At 33.6% G+C, this 14,685-nt stretch overlaps 1 protein-coding gene across 6 annotated transcripts in view; it reads right to left on the bottom strand.

The window, feature by feature from the left end:
• Positions 1-14,685, bottom strand: part of NOVA1 (NOVA alternative splicing regulator 1) — a 136,761-nt gene that overhangs the window by 33,144 nt on the left and 88,932 nt on the right. For all 6 annotated transcript variants that reach the window (XM_031065078.1, XM_031065072.1, XM_031065087.1 and 3 more), the window contains one exon: positions 3,264-3,430. In XM_031065078.1, coding sequence (XP_030920938.1) covers positions 3,264-3,344 — 81 coding nt within the window. In that variant the 5' untranslated portion in view covers positions 3,345-3,430. The remainder of the gene's footprint in view (positions 1-3,263; positions 3,431-14,685) is intronic.

Genomic DNA, 14,685 nt, shown 5'->3' with positions numbered 1-14,685 from the left:
TGCACAGCTCAGCAATGGCCACATCTGTTTCCATGTGCTTCCTGGACAGGCTGCTACAACATCTGCTACCTGCTACAACTGAAAGCCGGAAGAAAAATTCAACTAGCCCACAAAAAAGTTGTAATAATTTCTGAAGTAGGTGATAAAACCAATTTAAGCAGCCTTTTCCATTGTTCATAAGAGTTGCTATTAATTTAGAGGTGAAATTTAAAGCTTTGGATGCTGATTACAAAGACTAAACAGCTCAGGGTCATGATGTCTTATGAAAACATGTTTTTGTTCCTGTGAGTTATGAAATGGTTTGTAAGAGTTTGTATGACACTAGTTAATAGAGAGGAAAAGGAGGTTAAATGCTCAGAGCAGTTTCTGGAAAGAAAAAGGGCACAGGAACCAGTTGGTTATTGTTTAATGATACTTATAGTAATAGCAGATGGCTGACATCCATGGAGATTGTCTATGTTGTGTAGATACAAAAGATACAAACATTTGTCAATTAAACATCTATCAGAGCTACTTGGAGGAGAGAACTCCCTGGTACCTCCTGATAAGTCCAAAGGATTAGGAGAGACAAAAAAAACAAGCTGGAGAAGGCTCAAAAGGAAGCACAAAGATTTGCTTTCAAATTTTCTGCAGCTGAAAAAGCTGAAGTTAAAGGGACAGAAGGTTCAGATAGTGATTTCCATTAGCAAGGAGAAACGCCAGGCCGGAGTCAACCTCTCTGTGTCCCATGCCTTTCCAGAAGACAGAAAGTGCTGAAGTTCAAGTAGTCAGCAGAGGCTTTACCTACTGTCTTTCTTCATTGAATCTATAACCAGAAATTTTCTTTCTTGGCTCCCTTCCCTAGGGTGAATGTTGATAAAGCAGCCCAAGACAGAGAAATTACAACAGAGAAATGAGAGTTGCATGATCATATAGATATGAGTGGCTTTGCAAGACTTCAACTACTGGAATCTTTATTCATGGGGAGATAACTACATCTTCTTTTTGACTGAAACATTTTCAGAGTTCCTAAATGATAGTAGATCAACTTTAAATTATCTTCAATCTGCAATGTAATACTTTGTGTGCCAGTGTTCTTGGATAACATTCTAAGACCAGAAGAACCGTGTAAAATTTTGCATAAAGGAAGAAATTACAAAGAATAAAACTTATTTTAAAAAAATCAAAATTACTAGTATTAAAATGTTACTAATAATTTTAATTGAATTGTCATATTTATACTCTCAAGAAAATAAGAATGCTGGAGTTCTAAATCACAGCAACCTGTTATAAAATATTATTCACTTAAATTTTTAAATCAAGGTATTATATCTTTCATTAAGGTACAGAATACTCTGACACTGAAGGACAGATTAATTCACACCAAATTCTACCTAAGAACTAAGCTAACAATTTCATCTCTTAGTAAAAATAATGGATTTTAGATTTGAGTCAATTTTAGATTGAGTCAATATTTATAGTGCATTAATTTATCATAAACAGATATTGCCTCATTAAAAGAGAATTTAAGCAATTCATTATGGTTAAAATTGTTTAACATATGCACATGCATATCCCCAAATATTTGATGTTATATTATGCACCTGTATGTATACAAGTATTATATTTATATTTTAAGATGCAAAGCTAGTATACATTGTACTTTAGTCTATCTTAGCTTCATTAGTAGTGACTGCATTCACTAATCCATCCCTCCAGAATTTAAGTGAACTTAGCATTCCAAACCAAGAAATCCCAAACTAAAAAAACTTTCAAAAAAGAGGAATAAAATTTAAAAAGGAAAAAAAACCAGCAACAACTAAACAACCAAACCAACCAACCAATCAAAAAACAAGTCCCCAAAATAAAAGAAAAACAACCTCAACAACTTTGCAAATACATTTTCTGAAGAAATAGTGTGGACAACAGGATATATCATCTTCAGACACAAGAGAGTAATTATTTAGGCATTTCACTAAAGAACTCTGTCATCTAGTTTCTCAGGATCTTACTGACTTACCTAAAAAACTAGCTTCATTTCATTTCAAAAGGGGAAAACCACTTTTTATTGTAATAGAAAACACTCATTTCCCACTGGATTAAGAAATATTGGAATAAAATCCAATATTTTATCAGCAGAAAAGTCACTCAAAATATAGATCAATTTCAGATCTTTTATCTTTCAGGCATAATAATTTTCATGTCCAGTAATTGAGAAACTAATCTTAAAAAATTAGGGGCTTTCTTTTTAGTATTTTATTATAAATTATCTAGAGTAATTTGTATGCAAAATTATTGCATACAGAAAAAAAAGAAAGAGTTGTAAGTATTAGAAATCATATAAATTGTTTATGCACAGTTTCACCCATCCAAAGCAGTCTGTTGCAAACTCATCCTGCTCAAAAACATCTTTATATAAGCATTCTGTGTTTGTCACTGTATATAAAGTAAAATAATTGCACACAGTTACCAAATTATAGGAAACTGAACCTTACTAGCATAGAAGGACAAAACAATCTTTTCCCACATGGGGTAGGTGAGAAACTAAAATCTTTCCTCTACAGGATAGAGAGAAAAGAAAAAATTTTAGTAATAACTTTAAATCCTGTATGATGCATATTTCCCATTCTCCTTACAGAGCAAATTTTTGAAAATTAAAATTTTTATTGAAAATCAAAGAATAAAGAACTAGGGCAATAATAGCTTGCAAATAGTTTTTGCAGTACCCAAAGATTTTGAATGAAGCCAGTAAAAAATAGGCAAAAATATGCACAAAAATAATATAAAATTAAATTGCACAAAACTTCCCAAGTAAATTATCCTTAGGTTTTCAAGTTCTTACAGACAAGATTTTAAATTATCTTATTTAGGGTCTAAAAAAGAAGTTAACTTTTTTCTTTTATTTATATACATAAATGAAGAGAACATTCTGTTAATCTCTGATTTTTAGTAACACTTAAGATTTACAGAGGGTTCACCATTTAAGATTAAAATTCAGCAATCTTTAACTAAGACCTAGAGGTCTATTATCACCTTGTACAGTAAAGAAAAGTTTATGAAAAAACCACATTAGAGCATGGCATTGGAATTTATAAAACACTGTCTAAAAGAACTGCTGAGAAACATGAAACATGTAAGTACAAGGAAAAAAAGAGTACCAGCAAGTTAATAAAGTCTAAAATAACATTTTCTTAAAGAACATGTTATGTTTACCCCTTCCATAACTAAAGCTTTAAGACTTCTAAGGAGCTGCTGTGACTCTCTATTCCCAAGCAAAAACTCACTTGTTTGATGCGGTCTGGATTAACAGTGGTCTGAGGCTGTAGGATGCTGACAGGCTCTGTCTTGGCCACGTTCTGAGGCATTTCTCGAATCTTCTCTGCAATGAAGCCATGAACCGCATTTAGTGCTTCCACTGTTCCCTGGATCAGACACACCCGCTCCGTAGTACCTGCAAATACCAAAAGTCATCTGAATGCTGTGGATTCTTCAAGGTCCCACAAACTGCTTCAGTTAGGGCACAAAGATGGCACTCAAAAGGCAATGCTGCAAAACTGATGAGCAATACCTCCCTAAAAGTACAAATGAGAGATTTCTGAAAGAAAACATACTAATGATGTGAAGGCATTGTAAACAACTATTGGCGTAGATCCCACAATCACTAACTTTCCAAGTCAGCCTGGATAACATCAGTCAGAATACTCATAACCTTCTTCCAAAATGAAATTGTTCTGTTTGTGCTACAGAAAATCAACACCAGTTCTTATCTATTGATTTCTTATTTAAAAACATCTATAGGATGGCTGAACATGGATGCAGAACTGTTGAAAAATAGTTCCTTGATTTTTATTTTTTTTTAATGAGACTGGTTTTAGATTATTTTATGACTTTATAGCAAAAAAGGGCTATTTTACATATTGGGTTACAGTTTGATACCTTCTCACTAAACAAATATAAAACCTCCAGGTATCAATCCTAAAGGTAAGAGTATAACACTTCACTGAAACAAGAGTATAAAACTTCACTTCCATGTTCTGTATTCCACATATCAAACCACTTAAATAGGTTCCAGAAAATCTGTTTTGAATTGAAAAACAGAATCTGACAGGAGTTGGAAAAAAGCTCCCCAAACCCCTCAAAACCAACTTAAAAAATAATATTGTAGTTTCCAATTTCATTCTACAGGAATACCAACATAAGACAACCTACACGCTCAAGTAAAACTGCCTTAAAATTTCACATAATCCATACTTTCAAAAACATATTCTTTAAATTTCCAACATACACAATTTTTTTATATTCATCACCTCACTGTTGTCTTCAAATACCAGTAGAACAGTTCTATTAACACAAGACAATTATAAAATAAACTATCAATATATTGGTGTATTCCTAAAAATACAGTAGTACCCTAATACTGATTGTGTTGCAAAGATAAGCCAGATAAATATCTCTATTCAATGTCAGTGAATATTTTGCTTCAAGACTATGGAGAGTGAGAGCAAAATAACAAATCTGAGCCATGGAATTAGCACAAAAATAAATAAAATAATATTTTTTATTTATGTACTCCTAGTAAATACTATTGATATAAGGTCAAGGTCACAAATTAATCTTTTTTCACATAAAATTCATTCGCTCTACATGAGAAAATGAAAATGGCAATGTAATGATGTGGCAAATACCAACAAGTTTGCAACAGTTTTGGAAATTCACCACATGTTGGTTGGCCTCACTTCCACTGTGCAACCTGCATGGAGTCACATAGATTAATGTACCAGAGTGGTAAGCAACCTTCTCCATAGAATTCCCTTCCTATCAATTTTATGTTTATATAAAACATAAAATTTTATCAGCTTTTATCATCTTAAGATATGCTCCTTACAAGAGTGCAACACATACTTTAACAGAGAACACTACAATAAGCTTAGGAATTTCCAAGAAAAAAATTAGGTTTTATTAGTTTGTACTCTTCACCTGCTTCTGTGAATGATCTGTAATATTAAATATTTTATTACCTAAAGATGAAGAAGCACACTAAGAGCCTTGCCTGCTCTTAAGATAACATATTCATATATACTTAAAATCTGATTTTTATCTTAAGTATCAGACAATACTGAAATTCAACATTGGTAGAAGCACTACAGCAAAAAAGACAGAACAAGAAACACACTTTTTTTTTCTGTCTATCAAAATATGTTATCTAAAAATAATTAAAATTAGAATTAAAACATATCAACCAATATGTCAAAGTATGTCAGATTACTAATCCTTAATACAAAATTCGAATGTTTACACTCGTAACTGCAAATTATAAAAGTCTCCCAATCAAATGCACATTTCTCAAGAGGAAGCTTTTACAAATATTTTTGTGACCTCATACAGCATCTTTTCAACAAATCAGCTTCAAAATACAGCTAAATTTCTTCTCCAAACGCTTTCTCAGAAAAGGGAATTTGACTGCCACGAGTGAAAGTCACCACAGCAAATGAAACTTGGTTCCTAGACAAAGCATTCTTAATGCCTTTTTTCTTTTTCCTACTTGGCTCCCTCCCATTTTGCAAACACCGCCTGTGGTTTCTGTGTAAAGCAATCCAGCTCCAAGGAAATGCTCCGGGGAGTCTTTACAAGGGAGTATTAATTGTCTCCTAAACGATGCGATGCGAGGTGGGCTGATCAATGCAGCTAATGCAAGTGTTCTTCTCTGCCTCTGCAGACAACACACAGAAACAAGCCCCAGATCGGGTTACGGGCCAGCCACCAGCTCATCCAGAGACAGCTCAGCAGGGACGGCTCCTGTCAAAACACCTGAATGGAAAACACTCCGTGCCAAACAGCGATTTCGGCACACTTGATGCTAAGTGACTAAAGGGTGTTTTGCAATCTGTGCTATTTTAGATGTTGTGCTTAATAAAAATATGCTGTATGTTATACCTCAGACCAAGCATGCTACATTTCAGTATGTACAAACTAGGATGTAGTAGCAGAAATCACTGTTCCATGAAAAAAATAAAATTGTGTAACAACACATCTCACACAGTGTTAAAGTTTGAAATTGCACATTTGCTTTAATAGTCACATGCACAAGAAAATTTAAAAGTTATAAAACATGGAGAAATTGTACACCTATACAGTTTTGAATTATATTAATCTTTTTAAAGCAATGTTGTCATATTTCTTCAAACTGTAATAGCTTCTCACTCAGATACTAGAGTACAATAATTCATAAGAATTATTCAAAAGAAAAACTAACAGGTACATGACCAACCTGTATAGCAAAAATAAACCTACAAATCACTAACACTGGTGAAATTTGTCATTTTAAGAGCTTTTAGGCTCTCTAGTGTATGAATTAAAGTGCCAGATTGCTTATAATTTTCAGTTAACAGTTTTATCCAATCCTTTTTTCACATTTCTGTGAACAAAATCTCACCCATCTATATGTATACTTTTTTCATATGATTTTCAAAATATGTATTTAAAAGGCAGACCTAATTTTTGAAATAGCTGACAAAGAAAATCAAACTACCAAACCTCACTGCCCTTATTTATGTTCAGTAAGCATAAATAATATAAAATTATCTCTTTTTAAAAATTATTTACAACTCAATTAGGTGCGAGGGTCATGTATTGTACACTGCCTTTTATATATGAAGATACAAAACATATACAAGAGAGGAATAATTTTCACAAAGATAATGACTAAGTGTAGAACAGGCGATCATCACCCCATACATTAAATAAACCCAGAAAAAATTTTTTATGTATGTTCAATAATAGCAAAGTTCATAGTAGAAATTTGCATGTAGCTATAAATTGGAAAAAAAAATCTAAAAACGTGCTGCTGGTGTTTCTACAATCTTTTGTTTTGGTTTTTTTTCACCTGAGGTCTCAAATTACTTTTCAGCAAGTGCAGTGTCATTCCTTTTCCCTCATATTAGAATCCAAATTCAATTTGCATGTGTGGGTTTTAACTTTTTCTTATCAAATAAGAGGCAGAATCTAATTGCACAAAAATACCTTGCCTGTACACTCACCAAAAAATTTACCTGTAAAACCATCAGAGTAGAAGGAAACCTTAATCTGTTTTTTTTAGTTTATTTTGTTTCGTTTGGAGGGAGGCATTTTTGGGCTCTTTTTTTTACATGGCATAATATAGACTATTCGTTTTTTCTCTACAGTTCCATGGGAGAGGGTAAAGTGAAACCATTACCAGGCATCACACAATTTACAGGAAACTAGACAAAAGACTCTTTTGACATCTAATAAATTAGGACTAAAACATAAACAGGCTTACAATAACTTTAAGAACTCATTTTTCCTCCTACCTCAGGTAACTATCTAAAATTTTATTTCTGGCAAATATCCTTGGACACCACACAAATTTTTTCAAGAACTTCCAAACAACAGACCAGGATTTTCTCAGAGAATGTTATTTACTTATTGGACAACTGATACAGCTTTTAAAGCAACCATTAGAATAAATGGCAGGAGATGCAACAGGATAAATGATCCCAATGCTTTTGATGTTTGCATTTCTGTACTTAACTGGCACACATCTATACATGGTTGCCATTAAAATTTAAAATGCTTACTTAAAGATTCTGATTCAATGTGTAGGAGTTCTTCTGTACTCACAGAAATGCTCACTAAATGTTAAATATGCTTCTGTGTCTTTGGAAAATCAGAAGCATTTCTCAGCTGAAATGTTTTTGGGAATGCATGGTACCTTTCAGAAATCTGGCATTTATATGACTCTATAAACTTTACCTTGGGCTTTTACGCCAATCTTAAAGAGAATTTGAAAACCTAAAAAGCACAATGCAATAGCAGCCCAGGGTAATCCCAATATATCCACTAATTCTTGTACTTTTCCAGTGTACCATGCCAATTTCTCTGATACTAAAAGGAAGAACCTGTGAGAGAAGCCAAAGCTAAAACCTTAACTAAGTGAAAGCTGCACTACAGCCTCTCATCTGCTCATTTACATTAAACTTTTTGTTTGACAACTCCCAGTACAGCACTCTACTAAACCCAATGTCCCATACATGTATTCTTGAGACCCATGATCAGCTGGCTGTTAGAGTAGGATTCTATAGAACACCACACAGACTGATTCAGCCAAAAACAGATCTTGCAAACCCCTTGGTAAAATAGGACTGTGCTTGGATACTATTCCCAAGCAAACTAAAAATTGGCAGTAACTTGCTTAACATGAAGTTCTGAAAAAGCTCTTTCTTGGATATAACACTTGCACTGCACATTTGCATAAAGCCTCAGAAAATAAAAGTCATAAAATAAAAATGTTTTTTAATTCAAATGCATTAGAAGTATCTTACAGGGTCTTCAACATAACACACAAAAAACCCCTCTTTCATATAGATGACAAAATGTACAGTCTTAAATGCAACACATAAGATATGTGTTGTTTGTGTAACACTTCACAGATAAGTGAAATGTTACAGAAAGCTCAACTGGACAGTTTTGTCCTTCAGTTCCTATCTCTCTCCTATTCTTTTTATCTTGTTTCTCGACAGGTCTTAACATGGAGTCTGTACCCATATTCCTCACTGACAGAAAGGTGTCTCTCAAATCAAAGCCTGATGATCCCAGACCTCCCAAACTGAAAGGGGGAACAAGGGCTGGTTGAAATTTGAGGGTATTGATGGTCTGCTCTTATTTTCATACAGACAAAATAACATTGGAACTGCTTGCTTAGGAAACTCACACAAATAAGGGTGCATTCACAGGAAGCTGAACTCAGGTTAATAACACATCTTTTAGGTATGACATCTGGACAGCCATGCACATATGTGTGCACATACCTATTCATACTCACATATATACCAATTTGTTTCACAGTGATTGAATAAGCAACAGCTTTCACTAGAACTCAGATATTGAAACAGATTGAGTTTAAAAATTTTGCAAAACTCATGAAATGTATGATTCCTCAGAGTTATATGAAAACAAGTTTACAATGTGATGATTTTGACACAAGACTGAATTACATGGATCCAGGTTTAATGTAGTTATGACTAAAGAAACAGATTATTCCCATATGAGAGAGAAAGCATGGAAATTAAAAAACATCAGACCTCATCATTATTAAATGTTTAGAAAAGATGATAAGTCATCTTACAAAGCAAACAATCCCTTGAATATAAACTGTTTTGTTATGTATCAGCTACAGCTTTGATGATGATCTCCCAGAAACTTAGTCACATAAAGACAGATGAAGAATTACTATTATTACTACACTATCATGTGTAAGAGACAGGATTGCAACTACTTCTCTTTGTTTAAGAGTTAGTCATAAAAAATAAAGCTTCCACTGCAAAAGGTAGCAAATGTCTCCAAAACCAAAGGAAAGGGCCAGAGTTTTTTTCTTTCTATGGTTTTATGTAGGAATGTTACTTAGATGAGAAACACTCACAGAGAATGTATGTGTACAAATTACTGCCCGAATGGCTGCAATGAAAGTGAACAGACTCTACCTATGCTTTGGGAAAGCATGGTTCTGGACAACAAAAGCATTGGAAATAAAAAAACCCTCAAACCATGGACAGAAGCACTATACTTTAATTAATTTTGTTTCTGGGAATTTTTGTCTTAACATATTATTTGTAAAATTATCTATAACAAATGAACTACTGTTTAATCAAACAAAAACCACCTGAGTCCATTATAACATTTACAATAAAAAATGGGAATATAAAACATAGAATTTAAACAAAATACAAATTAAATTAATTTAATCATTGCTATTTACATGTTCTTCTTAAAAAAAAATCACATGAGTTTTGATGAGCCCCAAATTGCATGGTACTCTCTGCTAACAAAAAGAAATCTGCTTCATTTTTCTTAACACTGGCAATATAGTTGATGTACTTCAATATACTTCTGTTTTTTTTTCAAAAGGAAATGGGCTCACCATTATGATACTTTCTAATAATGGAATATAAGAATTTGATTATTCATGTATTTTTTAGATTATCAGTGCCTGGAATATTGCACAGAGTTACTATTTTTTCCCTATCAGCAACCATCTAAATAAGTAAACATTTATTAAAAATCCAGTAGTGAAATTTGGTGAAAATGTGAAAGTCAATGATAAGTAAATCTTTCAAACTCATTAAAACCAAGAACACACAATACTACCAGAAGACCATATCTGCTGGAGAAAAGAAAATAGCTGACCTTATTTTTAGAAGGGGACCATAGAATAGAAAGAAAAGAAATAGCATATGTTTTTCAACATATCTGGAATGAATTTTTTTATTAACAAAAGAGTGTGAGACTATTTTTTCCAGCAAAGTAATGTTCACTTTACAATTACTGCTTTTATACTATGTTATAGCAATATGAACCTTTGTTCATAATGCCTCCATGACAATTACCAACCAAAGCGAAAAACCCACTAGTTTAAACAGTAAAATATGTACTCTGAGAAATTGTAGGAACTGATACATTTTATAATTTAGAGTGGTCACAGCTGAAATCACCAAGGAGTTTTTCTCCTTAGAAATATTTCTCAAGTTCCATAGTTTAAAAGCCTGTGAAAAGCTTTGGAAAATCATTCTGGATAAGCTGAGCTGCTCAAGAAATCAAATCACATAATACAATCATTGACATTTATTTGTTTAGAGGAAGCAAATACCAAACTTTAGGTAAATGAGCCATACTCAAAGTTTAGATTAGAAATTCTATTAAAATATTTGTGACTGCATGTATATTTTTTCCCATACATTGCAGGTAAACACTGACAGCAATCAGGGGAACATGATTTTTCAAGAGTATGCTTATTACTAAAGAATGCTTTTTAAATTAAGTCATGATCCTGCAAGAAATCCCCTTTATCTATAGCATTGAAGGCAAACATTAGAGGCAAGAGTAATTCCAGGCAGGAATAAAATGTAACAAAACATTATAGCAACTGTATCATTAGAAGTATTCTGCATAGTTGTCCAAAAATATGAGGAGAGAGACAAGGATACACACACCTTTTGCTTTCAGACTAAGAGTGTTCTGTCAAAACCTGCTGTGATGCAGTCATTACAAAATACATCCGGACTAGGCCCATATAAACACAAACCACATTCTTTTTGTACCTATCTCCTTCTTTTTTTCATCTCTAAGTGCTAGTCTAATCCATGTTCTGCTCATAGTAGATTTTATGTGCTGTATTTTTAATTAAATCCATAGCTCCCCAGCAGACTCTAGCTCAGAGTTTATATGGTAAGAAGAGTTTCTGATTACTGCTCAAACATTCGATATGTCACACTTATCTTTCCTTGTCTTCCCAGCTCCTTCCTGATCACTAGACTGTAACCCTTCTATAGCATGTCCTGCTGATTTTTCTATGAATGGCATTAATCTCCCTTAAATTTGGTTTTCTACAACTTATGCCCTTAACCAATGTAGCCGGTTAAGAAAGACAGGGATGCCCATGAACATCCAATATATCCCATCTACCTTTAGATGGAATCACCCCAAAAAGATATCACACTTAATTATACAAGAAATTTTTAGTATTAGTTTAGATAAGATGGAGAGCTCCTCAAAGGCTCACTACATACATGCATAACACAACACTGTTTTCCTATTTATACAACATAAGCAGTGAATTACTCTTCTTACTAAAGTGATAATAATTCATATAGCAGCATTAAAAACATTTCCTGGATGTAGGAATAAAGCATTATGTAAAATGATTTTGATGTTTTAAGAGGTAAATTGAAGTTTAATAAAGAGATATTTTCCTCAAAAATCAATGTCACACTCATTTCTGCCCACCAGAAGATTTATATAAATTCATAAATATTTTGTCATATCATATGTCTACAATAAAAAGGAGTAAAAAATGTTATGTAGGCAGAACTGTTTCTAAATAGGACTCTTTCACAACTTTTTGCACTGGATGACAGTTGCTCTTTTTCTATTTTTATAGCTACACATTCTTTTTTCCTAAGCACTCAAAAATTCCTGCTTCACAGGTATTTGCTGAACTATTTTCATTCTTGTACAAAATTACTTTCAAAATCGCCAAGGTAGATATAATGGCCCTGGGAAGTTCAGTACCAATGAGAATCAGATGAAGTGAACAAAAGATCTCCTGCCAGTACTGATTGAGCCAGACAGGAGCCCTTTTTAAAGGCCAGTCATTTTGTGAGTATTTTCAACTATTCAAAAGAATAATGTAATAATTTTATGTGTATACAAATGGTACAAGATTTCAATGTGTTTATTATTTTTATTACTGGATTTGAAGGAAGGAATCTGCATCTCAAAGGACTCCAAGGCATAAGTTTTTCCACAGCTACCTTTCAAGAATCACCTCATGGGATGGAATTTCTAATTAATCTAAGTTACTGGCGCTCAGATACTCCTCCATGGACCTGCTGTGCAGTAACACAAGAAAAATGTTTCAGATTTAAGAATCTCACTGATTCTTCTCCTCAATAGGCAACAAAAGACAAGTTCACCTCTAAAAATCAGACTCTCTACAGATACAAATACATGTGAAATGGTCTCCTTTCTCTATTTGCCTGAGAGCTCCTTTTTATAGGATAGAAGCAGATTTAAAAATGAGGAATGTGAACTTCAAGAATGGCACCTAATCTGTGCTAACTACTTGTAGGAATTCTGTACCAAGAATGGCCCTTCTCTCAACAATCTTTTAAGTCTCTTCCTTTCTCTAACACTAAATCAGGGATGCTCTTAAAGCTTCTCTAAGTCAGCAGCAGAGGAGCACTGCAGGTACACGTGTTGGGGATGGGGAGGAGGGAGGGTGCAGTCACCATCCCTCTCCTCTTCCCTTTTCCTCCAGCCGCAGAACTTCTTCCTTGTTACAGGAAAGAAGGTGAAGCTCAGTAATTCTGCTGAGGGAAGAGACAAATACTGACACTCTTCCAAAGGTCCCATACCACCTGGTGCTCCAGGATTTAGGACTCCTGCAGCAGGATCACACTGGCCAGCAAGAGCTGGATTATTAACGAGCATTTATGCTCACAAAAACTTATGATCTCTTATCCCTAGAAATAACAGCATCAGAGTAGGTGGTAGTGCTCTGATATGCTTTTTTAATATTATTGTGACAGGCTCAGATGGCATCATTTATTCAAATAAAGTACAATTTTTCACATTCATTAGCAAGCCAATGAATGGCAGTAATGTATGTTAAACTGAACAAGGGTGTGAAATTCCATAAAACATTTACGTGCCTGAGAGACCTAACAACCCTTTGCCTATTCTTTTTTTCCTTACCCCAAAATTACCTGCCACGTATAAAGATAATTACTTTTTGTTGCCCTCAAATCTTAATTACTTGTGGAGTCTTTCAGATCTTCATTATTCACTAGCCATGCTCACATATCTCTTTGGGGGAAAAAAAAAGAAGGTGTCTTGTGGAGAGAAGACCTAGAAAATGTTAATCTGTGGAAAAGGTGCAGCATTGATGGCTTGGTAAGATTTGGAATGTAATTTAAATGCTAACAACGTGCATTTTCAAGAATGCATTTTAAGTGTCAGGAAACAGAGAAAAGGAGTTAAATTTTCACAATATGAAAAGTGTTATACAAAATTAAATGGAATGGGAAGATTAATTTTAAAAATGGTATATCCAAAGCACTGGCAGTTGAAGATTCTTAATGACTCTTAAGTAACACTACTTAACACAAAAGGAGCTGTCTAAATTGTCTAACAGGAGAACTGACTGGAAACAGCAAAAGTTGAGGAAAAGTCAGGAGGAGAACTGGCACAAATCAAACAAATTACAAAGGCCAAATACCTACCAGTCAGTCATATATTTTGACCCAAATATACACAAAATAAATATCTCCCAAAATAAACACAGCTCAACTTTTTAAATTAAAGAATTTTTGGTCAGAAGAATGATTGCATATAAGCATATCCATGATTTATGCCTTTTTTTGGAACGGGTATTTGATATATTACTAGCATATGTTTCTGGGTGCAAATACATACAAAGGACATTAGAAATTGCTCCCTCAAGTAAAACAGGTTCCAGTATGAACAACTATAAATGAAGAGTTGTCTACTCCTTCAAGGCAAAAGCCTAGCACAAAGTATTTCTTCTAGCCTAGAAATAAAAAGATGCAGTAAGTAGTTTCTAATCACAAACAGAAACAAGAATAAACAAAGTAAAAACCATCCATTGATATCTTGTAATTTTTGAGATGGTATTTCACAGCTATACTCAGCAATATTCTTTTCTGAAATCTTAATTTGTGCCTACTCAGAACAAGGGACAGGCTGAAAAAAGCTGTATTAATAACAACATCTCCTCTGTTTTACCAGCATGGAGAATTTTCCTAATGCTGTTATTGACCAAGTGCATCAGGATTATGTCAGGCTTTAAAATCTGCCTGTTTTTCTCCAAATCTAATTTTAGATTTCTCTCCTCGAAAATAATAAACCAGCCCAAAATAGAAATGAAATTCCTATTCATTCTGAAATCTTTTTTAAGTCTAAAAAAACGTGGAGAATTGCAAAATATGTACAATAGCTTAATGATGGACTAATACATCCTAAAATGGGGGGAAACCCAAATGCAGTAGAATCCTTATTCTTTGATCATTCATGAGATTTTGTTTTAAGTCAAGGAAATTATTTTTGCCAATTTGAAATAGAATTTACCAGCCTAATTAGACTTTTTTAATCTTCTCTCAAACCATTTAATCCATG

Source organism: Geospiza fortis, unplaced genomic scaffold (genome assembly GCF_000277835.1).
Source record: "Geospiza fortis unplaced genomic scaffold, GeoFor_1.0 scaffold54, whole genome shotgun sequence".
Classification (NCBI taxonomy): Eukaryota; Metazoa; Chordata; class Aves; order Passeriformes; family Thraupidae; genus Geospiza; species Geospiza fortis.
Note: the sequence above shows the minus strand (reverse complement) of the source record. Positions and strands in the feature narration are given on the sequence as shown.